The 22,450-nt window shown below is 37.7% G+C and overlaps 1 protein-coding gene and 2 pseudogenes across 10 annotated transcripts; 1 reads left to right on the plus strand and 2 right to left on the minus strand.

Moving 5' to 3' along the window:
• Positions 1 to 352: 352 nt before the first annotated feature.
• Positions 353 to 8,025, plus strand: LOC114722557 (BICD family-like cargo adapter 2). Of its 10 annotated transcripts, XM_028908609.1 has the most exons (16): positions 353 to 959; positions 1,088 to 1,126; positions 1,347 to 1,578; positions 1,704 to 1,772; positions 2,323 to 2,385; positions 2,841 to 2,903; positions 3,317 to 3,394; positions 4,239 to 4,301; positions 4,435 to 4,497; positions 4,602 to 4,664; positions 4,802 to 4,864; positions 5,825 to 5,884; positions 6,485 to 6,622; positions 7,038 to 7,136; positions 7,232 to 7,686; positions 7,761 to 8,025. In XM_028908609.1, the coding sequence occupies exons 3-16, from the start codon at positions 1,363 to 1,365 to the stop codon at positions 7,780 to 7,782; spliced, it is 1,515 nt and encodes a 504-aa protein (XP_028764442.1). In that variant the 5' UTR covers positions 353 to 959; positions 1,088 to 1,126; positions 1,347 to 1,362; the 3' UTR covers positions 7,783 to 8,025. The 10 variants fall into 10 exon arrangements, with proteins under 10 accessions (XP_028764442.1, XP_028764441.1, XP_028764443.1 ...); XM_028908608.1 differs by lacking the exon at positions 1,088 to 1,126; XM_028908610.1 differs by lacking the exon at positions 1,088 to 1,126 and having other exon boundaries at positions 5,828 to 5,884.
• Positions 8,026 to 9,573: 1,548 nt separating this feature from the next.
• Positions 9,574 to 12,191, minus strand: LOC114722644 (probable inactive receptor kinase At5g58300; annotated as a pseudogene).
• Positions 12,192 to 14,869: 2,678 nt separating this feature from the next.
• Positions 14,870 to 20,811, minus strand: LOC114722655 (putative GPI-anchored protein pfl2; annotated as a pseudogene).
• Between the last annotated feature and the right edge of the window lie 1,639 nt (positions 20,812 to 22,450).

The raw sequence follows: 22,450 nt of genomic DNA on the forward strand, positions 1-22,450 counted from the left end.
TGGGAACCACGTTTTGAATCATGCGGAAGACATGGTTTGCCATGATACTTGGACAAAGATTTGCCAGCCAACATTGTATGCTGTCCTAACTCTCAGTCTCAACATTATTCAAGGGAGTTTCGTAGTTGCGTGAGGAATCCCATTATCATATAGTCCGGATTAGGTTGGCTGAAAAATATGATAAAAGTCATGGGATTGGTCTAAACTCTAAACACGTAGTACCCGGAATAGTACTAACTACTGCGGATTAATTATACCTCCACATCACCAAAATGTAGGGTAGAGTATTGGGTTGGCCAAAAAGAAAAAGAGCAAGAGTATTAGGCTGCAGATAACAGAATTGGATTTTTATGGAAAAGCAAGAGTAATTAGCCACCTGATGCTTTAGAAAACTCGGAAATCTGTGGTATCTGGTGCCGCCTAACCTTGCCTATTTGTTGACAAGTGCGTTCGCCTCGTCTATTGCGCGTGAACCTGGAATTTAATCTCGTAGCTCCTGGCTATGATTACCGATTTGCCTCTAGCCTCTTCGATTAATGCCCCGTTTTAGCCCCCGCATCCTACAGTTTATTTTATTTTCTAATTGCCCTTTTTCCTTTTTCGGAGAAAAAGACGCAACATGAAATAATTTTCCTATGAAATTATATGAAATGATTTTAGAAAGATGCTAGTGTTGTAGTGTTACTGTCAGGACATAAATGGAGGAGTAATTCTCAGAGTCACGCCAATACACCGCTGATTAAGGGAGAAAAAGGAAAAAAAGAAAAAGAAAAAGAAGTTCTCGCCCCATTTGTCCATACGGCGCCAAAAGCGCGCCAGATTTGGGGAGGAAAGCCCTAGCGTTGGTTCCCTCTCTATCGCCGAACTCCCTTTGCTGCCCCTTCGTTTGTTTCGCTTTCTCCCAATTTTGCAGATTACGCATCAGGCCGAGAAACTAAAAATCGCGGATTACGCTAAGGGTACATTCTCTCATTTATTTCCACCATTTCTCTCCTCGTTACGCTCCATAACACTCGAATTATATCTGTTAATACTTCCATATAGATTCCCCTGATAAAAAAACCAACCTTTATCTTTCCTTGCTCAGGTATTATGGGCTGAGATCGTAGGATTTATAGATTTCAAGGTGCCGTTTATTTGTTTGTTTGTTTTTTTTTTTGTTTTTGGATTTGTATGCTCGTTTTCCCTTTTGCATTTGATTATATGAATCTGAGTCCACCATAATCGTATTGACACCGCTGGTCCCTGTTGTTTTCGTGACCCAAACTTATTAGAAAATGGAGTTATATGGTTGTAGGATATTCTTGTAAATCTGAAAGATCTCTGCTTTCATCTCTTTTGCATAGAGAGTTTGAGCTTGGCATGGAGGAAGAGAAGAGGAGGAAGAAAAACAAGAAGAAAAAGAACAAGCAAAGTAAGGCTGTGGTGGATGGGGTAGTTGCAGCTGAGCAGTCGGCAAGTGGGGATCAGAATCTGGTAAATAATGGGAAAGATGAACATAGTCAACTTTCGGAGGACACAGATGAGCAAAGTACGATTGCGTATTCAAATAGACAGCCGCCAAATGGTAAAGAGTGTGTAAGTTTTCCTACCGTCAATAAAGAATGCTGCAGATTTTATTTTTTGTTCTATGCTCGAATTATATATTTTAAGTTTAGTTTCATGAAAAAGTTTTTATCTTCTAGCCGTTGTTTTTGCAACAGATCAATCTAACTGTTCAAGGGGATAGTGGGAATCAGCAGGAGACTGAGAGAGAGGCGAGAATTAATTTACTAAATCTCGTCAATGTCATCTTTTTCATGTTTATTCAACATTGTACTTGGTATCTATGAGTGTTGGTGGACAAAGCTGTTTATGTTATGTAGTGAACTGAATAATAAAAAAGAGACAGAGAACAATCTGCTAAAAACAACTCAAGCAAATATCTCATTCGAATAATTTCTAGTAGCCAAAGTAGGAGAATCTGCAATAAACTGAATAGATAATTTATTTCCTTCTGATATGCTGGCTTTAAGGTCTCCTAGCATATTTATAATGCTGAAAGACACCGAAATAAATATTTGAAAAAAGAAGAAGAAGAAAAAAATATCTCTAATATCCCGGGAAAAACAGAAAGTAACATTGTAGACCTTCAACAGCCATATTGGTCATTTTGTTTAGCTAACTGACAAATTAAATAATCGTAAAATAAGACTTATTTAGACTAATTCAAAGCATCAGCTTCCTCCTTTCTCCTCTCTGGTAAGTTAGTAGTTTGGGTGGTTACTCTGGCTTTGAATCCTATCAGTTTGTGCCTAAACTCGATGACTTTGCCTTTGACAGGCAATCTCAGAAGAAATAGTTAGAAAATTGAGAAATGACGATGATATGCTGGTACAGAAAGAGGCAAGATGCTTTTAATGTTTTACCAAGTGCTTACCTGTTTTCATGTTTTTATAATTTGAAATCCCGGATTCAATTTTTTCACAGGCTGCGTGTGAAGAAACAATTAGAAAATTGAGGGAGGAAAATAATACGATCATTTATGTTCAACTTAGCTATAGAGATATTTGTTCTTTGTTTTTGGGCTTCTTGGATTGTATGCATCATGAGTAGATAGTGAGTGTTCATCAGGGTGTATCTAATTCCAGATTTGGTAGGTTATGATAGTGTGATTGTTAAGATGTCATTTTGTAGTTATTCGTCTTCAGTGTCTTGCATGTTCTGCTATTTATACAAAGCATCATGTAGGTTGGAATTCACTGATTTTGATTTCATTCAACAATTTTCCTCTCTTTCTTCATATTTCGTTGAGCTCAAATCAAAATGCTGGAGTAACACTTATAACATATCTTTCACAGGTTATATCGGAAGAGACAATCAAAAAATTGAAAGAGGAAAATAATGTGCTTATTCAGAAGGAGGTAATCACAAATTTCAGGTGTTTAGATGAGAGATATTTCTCCCTTGTTTAAGTTATCTTACGGTGGTGTTATAGAAGGTGGCCTATCTTACCCAAGCCCCACGCAAAGAGATAATGAGAAATTAACCCAAAAAAAAAAAAAATGATATGCATGCATGTTAACAAAAAGGCCTTTCTTCAGGGGGGGAAAAAAAGGAGATGTTTGCCCCTTGTTTTTAGCATTGTCTTGCAAAGTTTTTATAGCAAAATAGCCTATCTTTTTCCATCATATCTGAAGAGACAATTAGAAAATTGAAAGAATAAAAAAGATATGCACTTTAAGAAAGAGGTAATATGGTTTAAATCTTTTATACCTGAGAGATGTCTGCCCTCATTTTAAAACTTATCTTTGAAAGTTTTTCATTACTCATGCAGCCCATTCTTGCACAGGCTATGTCAGTAGGGACAATAAGAAATGTGAAAGAAGAAAATGCTATGCACATTCAGAAAGAGGTAATATTAAATTTCGTTTTTGGTTTCAAAGGAGGCTCAAAGCCTTGACACTGGGTAATGGGTAAAGTGGGAAGGGTGGGGAATATAACTGATGACGTCAAAGTCACCTCAATCTTAGAAGTGATGCTGGTGTTATATGAGCTATCAACTCATAGATATGTGGTCAAGATTTTATGAGAGATGTTTTTGGGCTGTAAAAGGTTCATCAGTAATGCAGATTTATGATGTCAGGCCATCAGTTCTATCAATTCTCTCCAAAGCTAAGGGAAAATATGCTGGTTAAGAATCCTTTCTGTGATTTTTTTTTCCTTGGGGTATTGTTTCTGAACTAGAAGCTGACCCAGAATAGAGTGTAAATTTCGTGTATTGGAAAAAGGGAAAATCTTCTTAAAAGGATGGCCGTCCATGGGAATCTCATGTGTTGGTCAAAGTGTTAAAAGTACGACGGTTAATAATACCTACTAGCCAGCATCGCAATAGTAATTGCCTAGATGATATGGTTTATAATCCTTTATGAAATGTGTCATTGGAGACAGAAAACTGTGTCCCTTTTTCTTGGGTTATATTTAGGCTACCCAGTGCAAGAAGGATTTTTCAAATAGAGATCAATTAATAGGTAGCCCCTTTGTTGGTCTGATTAAGGCTATCTAAAGAAAAGGGTATGAAAAAGAGATGTAGGATGAGCGTTTCATGTTCTAGTTGCTTTGTAAATAATTTTATGTAATGTAATTGCCTATTTAATAAATTCATTTTCCCAAATGCTTATTTACTTTTGTGCAAATCTAAAATCTATTTATTGCTTCATATGTCACGCTTGTGTTGCAACTCTATACTTCTTTTACAGGCTACGTTGGAAGAGGCCATCAATAGATTACGAACTGAAAATGATCTTCTGGCAAAAGAACAGGTAAATCAGTGCGATTTTAACACGTCTGATGACTCTTTATTCTGCGGAGCTTTTATGCGCTTCTGATTCTTACCTTTATGTTTGATGTTGCATGTTGGGCTACTGACTTCTATAACTAATTGATAATCTGTAGGATACTCTGGAAATGAGAATGGCACAGTTACAGAGTGAAAACGATTCTTTACTTCAGATAAAGGTGACGACTTAGTTGGTTTTTTTTCTCTTGCTTCTGAAAGTTTTATGTTCATTAAATTTGAGGAATAATTGTCAAGAACTTTTTTTTTTTAAAATCATTTGCAGGCTGGTTTGGAGGAGAAAACCAACCAGTTATTGAATGAGAATTCAGTTTTGGGCCTGAAAGTGGTAAAGCCTGATTCTTTACATGCACATCATGCTTGCCTATGTTTTACTCTCTTTTTTATCTGCGCACTGTTTGAGATTTTTCCTTTTAATTAGAATTGGGTTTGAAATTCTGAATCCAGTGTTCAATATTTCTGCAGGAAAGTTTGGTGGAAAGAATAAATCACCTGGAGAGAGATATAAGTATTTCTTTTGAGAGGGAGGTAATGGCTATTCTATTTTCCTATGTTTTGATGTATTGGAAACATTGTTCTCCTTATTATGTCCATTTTGGTAGGGTGGTTAGTTGCTGCATTTGATATGACGCCAATGCTTTCTGTAGGTGGGTGAACTATAATATGCTGCTGCTTTGTGACATCTATATTCTATGTATAATTCTATACATAATGTAAAATCTTTAGCTATAAAAAAAATCTATAGGAAGCTGCACAATTCATAGGTCAAATAACGTAGCTTGTCTCAAATTTTGCACATGTACGGGCTCATAATCTAGTTGATAATATTTCTTCTAGCTATCCAAAGCCAAATCTTTGGATCTTTGGATATATTGTTAATTGAAAAATCTTGCTCAATGACTTCATTAAGTGACTTATTACATCTATATTTTACTTATAATTCTATACTTAATATTTTATAAATAATGTAAAATCTTTAGCTATAAAAAAATCTATAGGATGCCGCACAATTCATAGGTCAAACAACCTAGCTTTTCTCGAATTTTGTACATGTACGGACTCATAATCTAGTTGATAAGATTTCTTTTAGCTTTTCTTAAGGAAATAAAAAAAGATCTTGAAGCACTTAAATTGCGTCTATGTTAACCAATAGTAGTTCTACTCATGTTACAAAGAAATGCACATTGTTTATTTGGCCCATGATTTCATTTTTTTAAATTTTCTTGAAGAATATGTTGCACCTGGTCTTTACAAGCAGGGCATGGCTACAAATTTAGTAAAAAGGTTATGATGTACTTTAAGAGTGATAATGTGAATATCAGAATATGTGGCTATTATGCTAGCCAAAAGAGGGGAGAGAGAAGGGAGCAACTATAGTTCATACTATGTAATTGTAACGACTCGTCATTATAATTTACTGATAGTCATGCAGCCTAAGTCCTTGTAAAATTGTACTTATTAGAGCTATACCATGCGTTTATCATGTAGAAGTCAACCAAAGAAACTGTTTCATACCTGAATGATGATATCAGCAGGCTACAATCGCAGGTATGTACCTTGTGCACTTGCATGAATATATCATACTGGCATAAATAATAGCTGTACCGATTTATCTGGTCAGACAACAAGAAGTGGCATCTGGTATTTGTATGGCAATTGATTTGATGCCACCACTCACCAGTTTGCTTGCATTGTCACCGTAGCTTTACCTGTAGCTTCTTTTAACATACGTGTTGTAGCTATGACAAGAACTGCTTGGGTTAGTTTTGTAAGCACAAGAGCTGTTGCCCTTCATGTGGATGAAATTATTGCATTAGTTGTTTGTTCGTTTTTTGTTCTAAAGAAAGCTTCGCTAACTTATGTAATTATCCACTTCGTATTTGTACTTTGCTTTGGAACCAATGCATTATTTTATGCCATTGGCAGAATTCTTTAGGCTATATTATGTTTTGCCATCTTTCATCACAACAAAAATAGCTGTGGTGACATTTAATAGAAGAATTTCTCTTTGACATCACTCCCAGTTAGTAGCAAGCATTGCTGCATTGGTTTCAATAGCGTTCCCTCACAATCTGTTATTTAGCCGTGGCCATTCCACAACAAACCTGTCTTTGTTCTGATATGGAAATTAAAAACAAAGTTTGGCAGGTGGCAGAGTTGGAAGTGTGCAGGAATACTCTGTTGCTAGAGAACCAGGAACTGAAAGAAAATCTGTCAGGTCTTCAAACGAAAATTTGGAATCTTGAAAAGACTATCTCTTCCTTCTCACTGAATGCATCTGCGAAGGTTATCTTCTTGGGGATCTTATACTATAGGCTGACATTTATTATACTGCCTTAATGCTAATGTGTTTTTTTGGGAATTTTTTCCTTAATTTTAAGAGAAGGGAAAACAAAGGAACATGGAGAGTTATGTATAGTGATAACATGGTGTAATAGTTCTTTAATCTTAATTGTATTTGGTACTCAAATCTATAGAGGCAGAGGCAGAATGTGACTGGTAGATGATGACTATAACAAGGAACACTTTTGAGTCTTGTGGCCCTTTCATGTCATCCTTTGAAAATGATGGTGGTGGGTGTGATTGACTGAGAAACTGTCGAAGTATCTCAAAATGTGATTCTTGTAAATCTAGGTGGAAAAGTCATCATTGCTTGGCCTAAATGTTGCTTCTGATCATATTTTACCTTGCTGTGGAGTAGGATTATGCTTCTGAAAATGAGGACTTTAAATCTCAAATTGAAGCAGCCCAAGTGTTGGTGGAGAAATTGGTTGCTGAAAATGCGGAACTTGTTGAGAAGGTGATAGAGGATAACTATGTTATTCGTATTATGAACTTCAAATTGTTGGCTAAGGTTATTTAAGTAGTATTATGCATGCACATTTTCATTATCAGGTGAACGAGTTGTATGTGGAGCGGGATCTACCAAGTGCAGCAGTTGAACTTTCTGGAGCCAGTGGAACTGATGGGTTGGATGAATCTGCTAAACCTGATACAGCAGCCGTTGCTTTGCCTGAATCTGAAGAGCATATATCTATGTCAATCGGAGAGCTGAATTCTTCAGGAGAAGCTCCAGTTGAGGATAAAAGTAGCACTGTAAATGCTGCGCATACTGGTGGGGTAATTTCAAGCTTTCCGTCGGCATCTGAGGACTCTGGAGAAATTGTGCAAATTCCGTTGGATGACAATGATGTAAGGAGTCCGGAGTCGCTGGCTGCCCGGGATGTGGAACAGGACGATGAAGTGCCACTTACTGATGCTCCCCTTGTTGGGGCGCCATTCCGGCTGATATCATTTGTAGCCAAGTATGTTAGTGGTGCTGACTTGGTTAACCAGAGCTCCTCAAACACCAGTCATTGACTTTTTCTTTTTCTTTTTTGCTCGTGAGAAATAACGTCATTAGTCTGATAAATTTCCCAAATGAAGGGGGGCAGAGAAAAGGCTGATTTTTTGACGTCAGGATGTTGCAGCTATCAAGGAAGAGGGTAGATATTCATATATTGTATGCGCAGCTGTGTTTTAAAGTTCGAGTATCGCTAGTTGTAACCCCATTTTCGGCATAACTAAAAATTAACTACACAGCATAATTCAGTGGACTCTGGCGTACTTCCTACTTGTCGCAGAAGTATAATTGATGTGTCTCATGCTTCAGATATTGGGGTATCTTTTTGAGAATGCAATTAGCAATATTCGGTTTTAGCCCCACGATTAAAAAAGAATTAGCAATATTCGGTTACAAATATGTGGAAAGGCTTTACGGTGGTAACCCTGAGGTAACGGTAGGGACGAAATGTAATATTAACTCCTACACTTAATATTGTAGTTAAGGAATGAAAGCTAGTTAAGGGAGTTGAGTTCATAACTTCCTAAAATTATTTTAGGGGGGGAGGGGTTGGTGCTGTGGGGTGGGGTCGGAAAGGCCCTCTAAGGTGAGAATGAAAGAGATGATGACTTTTTTTAATTAAAAGTCATGAATATTTTATTAAATTTTGTATGAATTCTTATACTACCTCTGATTCTAATTATAAAACGTTGTTTGTAATTTATAAATGATATTTATAATTAGAATTGGAGATAGTATTAAGAATGAGTGAATCAAACTCATAAATAAGATCGAAAGAAAGAAGTACTTGTCGATATTATGAAAATTGATCAGACTATTATGCACATGATTTAATTGGTTGGGTCATACTCAAAATGTAAATATATTTAATTATATACTAATTATTTCAAATAATAAGAAAGCAAAAAATAAAAATAAAAATAAAAATAAAACAGAAGTATGAAAGTAAAGATAAGAAGTATATATATTATTAAAAAAAAATTAACAAATATTTTATAATTTAACTGCCAACAACTATTTTATGATTTTAAATAACAAAAATAAAATATTTATTCAATATGAAATATCTTTATTATATGTGTGTGTGTGTGTTGCCCCTTTGCTTGCTCGTCTTCCTTTCCCAATTTTTATTAGGTATAGGTATGCATAAATCATACTTCATTTGATATGTATGATATTAGTCATATTTTAGAAGAATGTCTATTGCATTGATACATTTTTGTTGTCATTTATGTCGTTGGTTTGCAATTAAGATAATTGATATGACGTGAGAATTCAACGTGATCAATGGAAGTGGCGGGAAGTACGGGAATTCCTGGCAAAAAAACAAAAACTCTTTTGGGCTCAAATTTGGGGATCGGAGCAGCGACTTGGAAACCTGATTGATTCGGTGCAAGTTATAGGCTTGATTTTGAGATATTGCAATGAATATCATTCTTACATACATAATTATATATGCACTATTATGTTTTGTTTGAATGGGAAAAAAAAATATGAAAGAAAACCGATTAAAAAAAATATGAAGAAGACCTCTTTTCCCTGTTTGGATGATGAAGAAGAAATGGGAAAAATAGGAGGACAATGGGGATGAGAACCACCGATTTTTTATTTCCAATTTTTTTCTTCTTCCTATTTTCTTTCCTCCCAATTTTTCTTCATGGGAACGGAGGATCAGGGACAGAATATAAGCTCGTGCTTGCATATTCTTATACTTGTTAACCCTTGCAATATTTTGTTAAGAGACAGCACACTAGAGACCGCAGATTCACCTGTAATATCCTACTTTTGATATAAAAAAATATGCATATGCACTAAATGAAGTTGGAAAGAAGCCGTCTCTCTCTCCCCGACTTTACATGGTGTAGGATCTTAATTTATCACACATGGCTTCAATTCATACATTCGTGCACTCGGGATTGGATGCTCCGATCTCTTCAATTATTTTAACGACTTCCTCCATTGAAGGTCTCATGTCAGGCTCCCTTGCCACACATGACATTGCTAACTGCAGCATCTGCACCAGTTCTTCTTCAATATTTGGATACCTCATCAGCTCCACATCAAATACTTCGGCAGTCCATTCCTCCCTAACAACAGACTGAACCCACTTTGGAAGATCTACCGCATCATCATGTCCTGAATACTGAACCGGTATTTTGCCTGTCAGCATCTCAAGGAGGACAACGCCAAAGCTATATACATCAGACTTTTGGGAGGATTTTCGGGTTTCAATAGCCTCAGGTGCTTGGTACCCTGGACTTCTAGATGGGACAGAGGAACTGATTAAAGGAGTTAAGCCAAAATCTGATATGCAGCCTTCAACATCTACTTTGACGAGCACATTAGATGATTTTATGTTGCCATGGACAAGTTTCCGTCCGCTATCTGAGTGGATATGTGCAATACCCCTAGCAGCTCCAAGTGAGATCTTCAGTCTGGATTCCCAATCTAATGGAGTCCTTCCAGCTCCCTTGGTTCCTGTTCAGAAAATGTGACAGCCAGCATTGAAATCCTCGTTTAAATGGGATTTGGAGTAAAGTGCATAGATCAAATTTATTTATTTATTTTCTTGTAAGATGCTATGAGCTGAGGCGATTTGTGTTCTTTGCCTTCTCAAACCGAACATAAGAAACTACAGAGAAAGAACAGGATTTTATGCATCTATATGTTCTTGAACTGCTATTCGCTAAACCAACACGAAGCTAGATGTGGACAATTCAACTTTAAAATACAACAGCCCTGTGTTAGTAGGAATCAGGTACTGAAGTTACTGGTTCAGTTCGAAAGAATATAAAAGCTACTGAATAGATAAGTAAAACAATCGTCAGTAGTATGATCAAATGATTTTAACAATAGATCATGAAAACAGGAAATCAGGAATCCTCAGGTCATTATTAACACCCTTATGACATGAGGGGGGAAAACTTTTATTTTGGAGAGGTTTTTTGTGAGTGGCGTTAAGAGATAAGGAAATCAAGTCATTCGTGAGAGATAGTAGATAACAAGCATGCCAAAGGTAGGTTTAATTAGAAATTGTTGAAATATTTACACCTCTTTATGATTGACTTGCTTATATAGTTTTTTTAAAACATATCTACAGATTTTTCTTACAGTAATAAACATTTTTACCTAGACGTCTGTGATAAGAAAATAAAGCCATTTTTCCCAGCCTTCATCCTCACGGAGAAATGGGCATAAGATGACTAACACTTACCATGCAATAGCCTGGAAAGGCTTCCAACTGCTAGGTAATCATAAACCAGGAGTTTTTCGTCCTTGGAGTAGTAGTAAGCGAGAACAGGAATAACATTTCGGTGATGACCTAGCCTTCGAACAGTCTCCATTTGTTGTTCAAATTCTTTTTCCCTACCACTACTTCTTTTAACCTCTTCACAACCACTGCTGTACCCTCCTCCAAGATGGCTTTATAAGTCGTCCCGTAGTTTCCCTTCCCAAGTACTTCAGCAGAAGCTCTTAATAGGTCCTCAAGATCAAAACTATAAGAACAACCTTCAAAAGATGTTAGCTTGTTTTTCTCTGGTTCTTGCACTCCACTCCCAAAGTCCTCCTTATGCTTCTCATCCTTCTCTTTAAGTTTTACATTTTGTCCACCATCTCTTTTCTTGAGACAGCAAAACACGATCATCAAAAGTGGAAGAAACAGCAGTGTAAAACCAATGAAGACAATTGCAACTGTAGCACCTGTGTTCAGCTTCCTGTTGGAGAGATCACTTGGTTTTGATGAGACCGTTGGTGGGGACATTGCGAAAGATGGGGAAAGTGAAGAACACTGGTGTACAGGTGGTCCGCATAACTTCAGATTCCCTCGAAATGAAGACGCAGGAAATTTCTGGAGGGCTGAAGGAATTAAACCATTTAAGTTGTTGTAGCTCAAATTCAAAGTCTTGAGCTTTGGGAGGTTTAAATCCGGGATTGGTCCTCTGAGAGAGTTATTCTGGAGTTTTAGCCCGGTTAGATATGGCAAGTTCTGAATTAAGGCTGGAATTTTTCCTGTGAAGGAGTTGTAGGACAGGTCAAGAAAGTCAATCTGGCAAGACAGAAAGCGAGGGATGTCACCTGAAAAGTAGTTGTATTGAAGATATATAAAGCGGAGGGAACGATGGGAAAGTATGTCGTTGGGAAGATTTCCACTCAGGCTGTTGGAGCGAAGACTGAGAATCATGAGACCATCTAGCTTACTAATCGTATTGGCAGGGAGAGAACCACGCAGTCCAACACCGGGAAGCCGCAGAGCAAGCACATGGGAGCCATTTGGGCTGCAAGTGATTCCCACCCAGGAAGTGCAGATTGAGGTATTAGAATCCCAATTAATTTTTTGGCCGTGATGAACTGCAGCAGCAAAGTCAAGGAGGGCTTGCTTTTCTGAATCAAGATCAGCCGAAGCATGCAAAGAGAAAATCAGGAGGAGAAAAGTAGGTATCCTGACTAAGGAGGATTGTAGCATCATGGAGTTTGCTTATTCAGAGGTAATATCGAGGTACAGGAGACTGATTATCCTCTCTCAGCAATTCCGCTCCTTCCCCGAACACATGCAACGGAATTTGTGAAATCAAGAGAAAAGCTCTTCGTGTTCAAAATTGAGATGGAAAAACAAATTATTAGGACTTAAAGAAGCCAACGCAAGGAAGCCAAAAAAAGATTCAGTTTTGTTTAGCCTTCGCTGTGCTGAACATTACAAAGAGCCAAACTGGAAGAATGCAGGATAAAAATGCTTCTGAATGTTCAGAAATTTTGCATGATTAAGTTCACATGATCTTAACATTGAGAGCGCACCTGAAATTATAAAAGCAAAATGCGGATGAGAAAGGTAGGAAGGAATGAGTGATGAAAATATAGAAATGAAAGGAGGGAAGAGAAAGTGCGGAGGCAAGGAGAGATATGAGCCGAGCAAGGGAGGGGAGTGTATTTTTGTCAGTGTTAAAATGGGCGGAGAGGGAGGTGGCTTTAACGGCATTGCTTCAAGAGCAAGCGAGAGAGAGAGAGAGAAAGGGGGGGGATGGATGGTAAAGCAGCAACAGTAGTAGAAAGAAGCAGCGACCAGGAAATGGAGTTTGTTTCAGATTGTGGAGGCACCCGTTCAACGTTCAACTCTGCTTCGAGGGCTTCACCGTGAAGCTAACGCAGGCGCGCTAAAGCCACCGTTTTTCTTTATTCTGCGACACGTGGTATTCAATGTATGTATGTATTATTAGAAGTTACTGAAAATTGCACTATTCATGCACAACGTGGATTCATCTTGTACTTTTCCATCATCCTATCTTTCCCGTTTTGCTGAGCTCTAATTCATTTTATATGGTTTAGATTTTTGCAAAATGGCACATAAAAACTCTCAATATATGAAATTATGATTTGGGACTCTTAATTTAAAAAAGTAATAAAAAAATCCGGTCTTATATTGCAAATATGAAATCTTAGTGAGATATTTGAAATTCTCCTAAGTCAAGTTGTGATTTAGTTTGCTGAAATTGTCATTCGCTGAAGTTGTCATTCGCTAAAGTAAACTTGTCATTTTCTATAGTTAACTTATCATTTGGTATACCATCAGTCAAGTTGTGGTTTGCTTTGCTGAAATTGTCATTTGCTAAAATAAACTTGTTATTTTCATAGTCAACTTGTTACTTAGTCGATGAGCATTTCAGATATTTTACCAAGATTTCATATTTGTAATATGAGATTGAGTTTTTATTTGCTATTTTTCAAATTGAAAGTTCCTAATCGCAATTTCATATATTTGGAGTCTTTATTTGTTTTTTTTCCTTAGATTTTTCAAAATCTTAATTAAAAAACTTTATAAAACTATTTTTTATTTTTAAATTTTTGTTATCCATTAGTTATTATTTTCGAATTTAAAATACAGTCAATTCCTGAAAAAATAATTTACTTTAAATGAGTAAATAAACTAAGAACCCAGAGCTGATATCACTTGGCACAGTTGCAGATCTCGAAAAATGGCAAGGAAGCAGCAAACTGCTAAGGCACGGGTTTCCCCACCTGGAATGACTCCGGCATTAATTGCCACAATGGCCTCTATCTCTCGGTTTTGGTCCATGTTTCGGATCACGCGTGGAAACTCCATTTATAATACTGTTGAATGTTGATGGACGTGCAGCTTGTTTCCTTTGTTTCATTAGATATTAAAAATATATATATCTTGTCAAAACATTATACTCCTTCTATCCTTAAATATAAAACTCATTTTACAATGTGCTATAAAATAGATTTATATTTTAAAACAAAAAAAAAATTTATCTTTTAAAAATTATTATGAATGGATTAAAAATGTGCGCATGATACCCTATCAAATTTGCCCATCATTTAGTAGTTCTAAAATCATCATAATAATGACTACTATGTCCTGTCCTATTTATAGGATAAAGTTTCGAAATCTTATTTTGTTGTAAATATAATAGGACAAAAATTTGATGCTCTTCTGATGATTAATGTAAAAGTTATTTAATTAATTTTCTTAAAAAATTGCTTAATTAATTTAATAAATAAATTATTTAATTCTAACAAATATGACATGATTTTTTTAAAAATATTTCTATGTAATATTAAACTACTCCACGGATCATATTTATAAGGCCGATAAAAGTTTTTTTACAAGTCACATTATTAATTGTTCATACAAATATATGTTATTTTATTCTTTTTATAAGACTTTTTGATAGTTTCAATAAGTATTTTTTTTCCCATATGTGCCCATATTTAATGACGGTAATGACCAAACAAAAACTAATACAATGTTAGAATTTAGTGTAGTTAATAAGGATAATATTGAAAATCACTTAAATTTTATAAATCAACACAAAAACTGTATGCATACTGCATATATTTAGTGCTGTTCGGCTCAATGTTTAACTAGTGTATTAAATCAAATTCCACTAGCATCCAAAATGTGCCTGTTCGGCTAATGACCTCCCTTTTTTTTTTTTCCTCCTCAAATACATGAAAGCTAACGAAATATATATTAAACAATACTATTCTTGAAAATTGTCAATAATATTTTTCAACCTCTATTATCAAGCCCACTGTAGAACTTCAGATTGTCTACGTAATAGGCTCTCCCGTCTCGTTGTGGGTGGGTTATGAAGTGAGCCATATCTAGGAAAGAAACTCATCACCAAAACGAAAGGGCGGTTTCATACCACTCGGTGTTGCACCGAAAATACGGGTAAGAGTAAAGTCGACCTTTGATTATCCGCCCGCAGATATAACCAATGCTCTCCATTTTCATCCGCCTTGGCATATGGAAACTTTTTTAAAATGGAAAGGACAGTAAATTAAATTAGTGCAATACAATTAGTGCAATACATACCAACTCGAGAGGCAGTGATTGGCAAAGGGAGAAAAAGTGTACCAAGCCAAACTCCACTCAGCGAAGTTAAAACACACTGATTGGGCTAGAACTTGCTCGACACCCTGTCATAATTACAAATTATACGAACATGTGCTGTTTTGGAAAACCTGAGCCGTTTCAAATGCTTCATCAACCACAATCTCTAAAATGCCACGGATTTCTTCCAGACCAACCTGAACACCAGAAGTTGAGGTAGGGATTCTTGAAAATAAAAAATACAATAAAATAAGAGGCATTAAATTAATTAAATGATAGCATATTCCATGGGTGCGAAGGAGCACCAGTTTAATACTACAAGAGACCAAATGGTTCGGGCAGGGACTCAAAAAGAGACCAAATGGTTCGGCAGGGACTCAAATCCGTTATCGAATACTGGCCCTTGATCACATATATCATCAGCACTGTGAAGCCAGTTTGTATTCTTCAATCTTCTTCTTTAAGCAATATAGTATCATAACGGTACTCTCGTAGACGTCCCTTCACTCAATTTTGCCGAATATTGTCTTTCATCTACCGAACTTGCTCGACACCCTGTCATAATTACAAATTATACGAACATGTGCTGTTTTGGAAAACCTGAGCCGTTTCAAATGCTTCATCAACCATAATCTCTAAAATGCCACGGATTTCTTCCAGACCAACCTGAACACCAGAAGTTGAGGTAGGGATTCTTGAAAATAAAAAATACAATAAAATAAGAGGCATTAAATTAAATATAAATAGACCAAATGGTTCGGGCAGGGACTCAAATCCGTTATCGAATACTGGCCCTTGATCACATATATCATCAGCACTGTGAAGCCAGTTTGTATTCTTCAAATCTTCTTTAAGCAATATAGTATCATAACGTGTACTCTCGTAGACGTCCACTTCACTCAATTTTGCCGAATATTGTCTTTCATCTACCTGACTTCCATTTATGACGTTCCTATTGGCATCATTTCCAGGGTCAAAATTAGCTCCGTTATTACTGCTTTGCAATTGCAGGCTTCCATTACCATTTGCCGGAGATGGAACACTCAAACCACGAACAGATTGGATCTTCGGAGTAGAAGACCTAAGACTCTGAGGAAAGAGTGTGGTGTTTGAAAGTGAACGAAGATTTCCTGAACTGTTCTTTATATCCTAAATAAAAATAAATAAATCAGTAAATGAAAAGAATAAAGCTGCCTAAACATCTCCATCAGGCAACCAAATAAAAAGTGCAGCTTAAATAGAGTGGTGCAGCTACCAGTCATCTTACAGCGGCAACAATAAGTAATCTAGTCCCGAAATTCATATTTACATTATTACAAATCTAAAAGGTGCTGATTCATTATTGATCTTGCACTTCAGTGATAAAACATTGTGTTCAAGGCAAAAATTTCAATGATTCTAATGCCTTGATGATCAATACTTCCATTACGCTCTCATATGTAGAGCCTCAAACAATATCTACGATTACGAGCAATAGTTGAAATTGTTGATAAACTCCGACTTGTTCATTATTTTGATAACATATCCAGCAATTTGAACTGTGCAGCAGAAAAAGTAGGGTACATACCATATGCTTAATAGCCATATCTAAGGATTTCTTTGAGATGGTCCTCCCAAATCCTGAGCCGTCAGGGGAAGTAGTAGAAGCCTTGATAGATTTCCGTGCAACTGCTTCAGGGACATGTGGGACTTTCCGCAGCTCAAGGACATCAGACTGGTGGCCATTCGCATTACGGCTTCTTCCTGTGGCTTCTGTCAATCTACCCCTAGTTACTATGGGAGATGACTGTCGCTTTGGGATATTAACTGGGGCTTGGGATTCAGAATTTCCCTTTGAAGTGATCATGGCACCAGGACGGGACCGACCAGCCGAGACTGGCCTCTCTGGCATTGTTGTTCTGAGGTTTGGTGGTGTTTCAAGAGGAAAATCAGGGGGAACAACTGGCGAGGGAGGGGCCGGGCTCGAGGACTTGGTGAACTTGGCCGTGATGGTGGCGCTGAACTGCGTCCATTGAATGAAATTCGTCCTGATGAAGTTGAGGAACCTGTCATAGGGGATGGAGCTGGTGCCGAATGGCGACGAGTGGGGGTGGAAGGTCGTGAAAGTGACCTAGCAGAAGGAAGAGATGGGGAATGCAGGTTAGCAGGCATCTGTGGCCTTGAAGAAGGAGTGGAGGGCCTAAAGCTCTGTGAAGCTTTACTCTTGTCAGCAATTGAGCCAGTGCTTGTTGTGCGTACTCTGGACGGAGTTGAAGATCGTGATGCTGTGGGACGAGAGGAGGGAGTAGAAGACCTTGCGGTGGATGAAGAGCGGGTTACAGGAGAAGATGGCCTTGTGTAAGATGAAACTGAAGCCGAACTTGTGTTAAGGACTGAGGAGGATCTGTTTGAAGAATAGCCACTGTAGCCATACTGTGAACTGGAGTTGGAAGGTCGAGTCACAGAACTGCTTCTTGCTGGTCTTGAGTGACCATTGTTCTCTGACTGTGAAACTGAAAGCTGAAAGACACATCAAATTAAAAATTTAATAAACATATTGATTTAAAAGCTACAGCAGTAAAACAAGAATATGCAATTGATAAGAGCAAAAGAGGAAACATGCTGGAATCCCAGGACCACCCGATTCTTCAAAAGAGAATTTCCCATGCGGGGAAGGGGAAAAAAAAGCCAAAGGTAAGACTTTTGTACTTTATTTCACCCCGAGTTCCCAAGTACTAGCTACTGTATGTTAAGACAACATTAAATTGGGGAAACAATTACTGACAAATCTCCCAAGGAAAAATAAGTTTCATCATTAAATCATATTCTGCAATTGCAGCCTTTCACAATTGCTTAATTAAAACATTGTTCTAGAGGAACATACACATTGCTTGATTACTGAGGCTGAATGATGGACCCAGAAATTTTGGGATCATTAATATACACTGCACATATAAAATTACGCAAAATGGAAACTTTCCTGGTGGGAAACTTGCCTCAAGACCTACAATGTAGGTTTGTCATTGCTTAGGCTTTATACCTGCTTTTTTGAACAAATGGAAGGGAATGTATATTGTTTAGTTGAGGAAAGTCCATTTCTAATTAAGCAGACAGTTCTAGTTTAAGTGATGTCGTCTAATTCAGTGCCAAATCAGCTTAATTAAGTTATATTCCCTTTGGTCCTTATTATAAGACCCCTTCCAGAAGAAATTTTTGGTACTTTTTACAAGACCCTATGATAGTTTTTAAGAGCATTAAATATTTTTGTTTCCATACATGCCCATATTTAATTAAGATAATAAGCGAGTAGAAATTAATATGATGTTGGAATTTAGTGTGGTTAATGAGGTTAATATTGAAAGTCACTTGAATTTTATGATGACAAATTTAATGCTTTTAGCTATTTTACTGGAATGAGTGAATTAGTTAGCAGTCTCTTATAATAAGGAGCTGAGGAAGTAGTAGTAGTTGATTTTTGTAAGATAAAACAAAGATTTGAATGGCCATGGTGAGCTGCTGTTGACCCAGTCAGAGGGACAGGAGGATTGTCATAGGCAAACTGATGCAACAGTTACAGTAAACAAATTAGCCAGAGAAGCTCAACTTTGGAAACACAGCTTCAAATAACAAATACAAAATTATCATGCCATTCATACAGGACCACATACCCTTGAAGTCTTCGTGGTAGAAGTTGATCTAGCCAAACTGCGTCTCGGGGGTGCTAAGGTGGGTTGGGGTTCACCTTCTGATGAGGGACAAGCAGGAGTCCCGGGAGGAGTGAGAAGCCTAATAAAATTCAATTATGATAATTGCAAACCAGATACATCTGACAATATATGAATGTATTCAAAGAGGGCAACCATTGGGACTAGTATGAACTTTGTAAAACTTAGATCATGACTTTCAGTTTTTCACAAGTGGCTACTTTGTCGATTATGAAGTTAAAAAAATATGGAGGCTCGTATACAGCTGCATCAATTGCATTCAAAGCCTCCTCTTCCATCCACCAAATCACTCCATTGCTTGTGTGAAGTGTCCCTGAAGATGGCTGAGGGAGGATTGGCATTCACAATGCACCATTTTGTGTAATCAGATTGAAATGTTTTGATTGCGGAAGAAAGCAAAATTTTTTGGCGCAAAACACTAGTTTAATTTTGTCAATGGCATGGTATCATGTAAGCAACAAAGCAATCAGGTGCATGGCTGAGATAGCTATGAATGCAACTGACGCAATCCAATGCTCAAATAGAGAATATCCATTCTATGAGTTGAGGTTGCATTAGAGTATGGTAAATAATGTACATATTAGTTGGGTTGATTAAAGCATGCAGTATGTATTGAAGTCCATTTGAAATCCTGCTTTGAGAAAAGGGAATTTTCTTGCATTGAAGTCGGGAAAAGTCTACTAAAAATAGATAAACATGTCCCGAAAATGATGTCATGCATTTAGTTTATTACTGCCTTTTCTCCCACTGACTCTAAATAATTTGTCCCCCTAAACGTGGTTTCCTGATGACATTTCACCTGCCCAATTGAGGAAAAAATTGTCTGACATGACAATAGCCAAAACCCTTGCCCACTAATAAATCAGTACTAATCTTATGCACCGATATGTATGCAAGCATCGTTGAGATTGAGATTTACCAGTCATAATCATGCTTTCCTCCTTCCGTAGATGACAACAGATCATCAATCCCACTTCTAGCCAGCTTCGCTGATCCAACTGAGAGTCTCCCCAGTTTCACCGAAACTGCATCCAAAACGAGCAGCGGTAAGTGTAAGACCACATTATGGATAATGTCCAACCGAAAAATACAGACCCGGGTACAAGTGCTAGCACCAACCATGTTCCATTTCCAAGCGCAATTGACGGAGGCATTAGAGCCCGAGTTACAAGATATCGTCGAAAACATTTAATGCAAAAGATATCATTCATCCAACCCAATCATATTAAACTTTTGTGTAACAAAAACTGGCAACGTTTTATAACGTGGACTCAATTATAAAGTGTGGTAATTAAACGTCTTCGATATTTATGAACGACAAATAACGCGATCCATTGGGAATCTAATACTAGCCCGTAGATATCGTTATCATTGCTGCATCACTTTCTTGCAAAGCGAAGTAAACAGCGAGTGTTATTGAAGCATACAAACGAACTGAAGGAATATCCCAAGAAAAATCCGGAAAGCAATCTCTCAAATATGAAACATCTGGAATGACAGAACTGTCCTCGGCACAGAACTGAAAACGACGATAGAGAAAATGTTGAAATACGCAAATTACTGAGGGACGTTTCAGTCCATCAGGGCCAAAAATGAGATCAAAGAAACAGAAATGAGGCGGAACCGATGCGGGAAACGATGTTGGCGTACCATCGGAAGATTCATCGGAAGAGGCAACGGAGAGAGTACGTCGACTCTTAGAGAAGAGGTCGAGATGCTCGTCAGAGTCCTTGGAGATTCCGTTTAAGCTTTGACCACGGCGATGATGCTGCTGCAGCGATCCGACTGGAAAATTCCTGGCCGAACAGGGAATCGCGCCCATTCCGGCTGCTCATGGTAACTAGAGTGAAGCAGAGAACACCGGAATGAGTTGTCTCCGATGAGGGGGAGATCGAGGAACAGGAGAAGCAAGAGATGAGGAAGTAATAGAGTGAGCAAGGCAACCAGAAAAAGAGTTTTCGAGGGGAGGGAGAGATTAGATTGAGGTGGTTGTTTGTTTATGGAAGCAGCATTGAAATAATTAAACTGAAAGTGCACATTGGTAGTTTCTTTCTCACGTTCTCTTGCGCAGTGACCCCATTTCTATTGGGGCTCGCTAGCTAGCTTGGATGAATCAAGTAAATCATACAGATGCCCACATGGCTACGTTTTTGTGGGCCACGTCTGCACACTTACTTTTGCTTCCCGAAAACTTTGACACCATCACTCACCCAGCTTCTCCCCATGTCACATGGGAGCTTCTTACGCCATTTAATTTTCCTGTCTGATTAGTTAATAATTAATTATTGTGAGAAAATCATGCTATCATAGCTATTCTCGAGTCATAAATACGACAGCCACTTTGGTTTTTTAATTACTTGAACCCTTCAATTTTCAATCTTTAATGTGAACAATTCATTGAATATAAATTGCACGAGGAGAGTTCTGCTCCTGCAAATGTCGCATCCGCCATGGATTGCCTTTATCCAAAGACACAAAAACTTTTGGCTATGGAAAGGTAAGAGAGAAGGAGAGGCTTTGATGGCTTGAATTTGAGGCATTCGACATCACATCATTGCCAAATACGAAAGGAGGGCAAGCGTTGCTTCTTGTAATATCATTTTTAAGGTGGATTAGCAAGGGACGTTGCAACCACCGTTAGCCAAAAGGGCACCACCTAATTTCCTTTTCCGGCGAATTAAGACATGGGTAAGTTTATGAATAATAACATTTGAAGTTTACATTGTATTTTAAAAAACAAGGTGGTTGAAATTTGAAATGCCTGGCGAGAAATGAATAAGTGGGTGAGGGGATGGAACAAGAAATTATGAGGTGGGACCGAGAAGGAAGCAGAATAACGGGACTAACAGGTAACAAGGAAGTGAGTGACAGACACGTGATGGATCCGCACATCTCTGCAAGATACATATTAAAAGGATCTGGATGGATTGGTTTTAATTAGATATTAAAAGGATCTGGATGGATTGGTTTTAATTAGAGGTAGCCGGGGTCTATATTATGATTCGGTATATAAATAAAGGAAAAATTACCCACAAGCTCCAAACACAATCTCTTGAATTTCACTTATTACTAAAAGTAATTTGAATTATAAAGGAATAGACTCCTATACGCCTACTAATGATGAGACTTCACCAGAATATGCCCCCCCGTGTCTAAATAAAGACGCATGAAGGAGTGGACCTGGCTACCATCATCTTCTCCAAAAGCGTGGGCTTGTTTCCAAAGAATAACTGGTAAGAACTTCCATTAATCCAGCACGTCTCCATCTCCTTCTCTCAATTTGGTTTCTGACCGGGCTATGGGAAAAGGGGGTTCACTTGTTTGATGGGTATCCGTTGACGATGAGAATGGGCTTTAAAGGGTAGCATGTGGAAGAAATTAATATGGAGTAGCTGTTGTCTAATGACTGATTTTGTTTGGTCATCTTTGCTTCATCATTTATCTGTGCGTCTTGTAAGGCTTGGGTTGAGCACTAACACGTGTAGGATTGGAGGGGCTTGCAAAATGATTGAATAGGGAGGGGCTTTTGATGTTTTGGAGAAGGCAGAGGATTTAAAGCATAATCAAGGAGGAAGTCTGTGTTAACATGGAAAATGCGGAAGCAAGGCCATGTTTGGTATGTGGCAATGGGAGCGTGGGACAGGGACTGGACCAGGGAATGAGGCAATCTATGATATTTGGCATGTGACATTGAGTAAGCCTTGGGATTT

Source organism: Neltuma alba, unplaced genomic scaffold, assembly GCF_004799145.2.
Source record: "Neltuma alba isolate B1F8T4 unplaced genomic scaffold, ASM479914v2 tig00012097_pilon, whole genome shotgun sequence".
NCBI lineage: Eukaryota > Viridiplantae > Streptophyta > Magnoliopsida > Fabales > Fabaceae > Neltuma > Neltuma alba.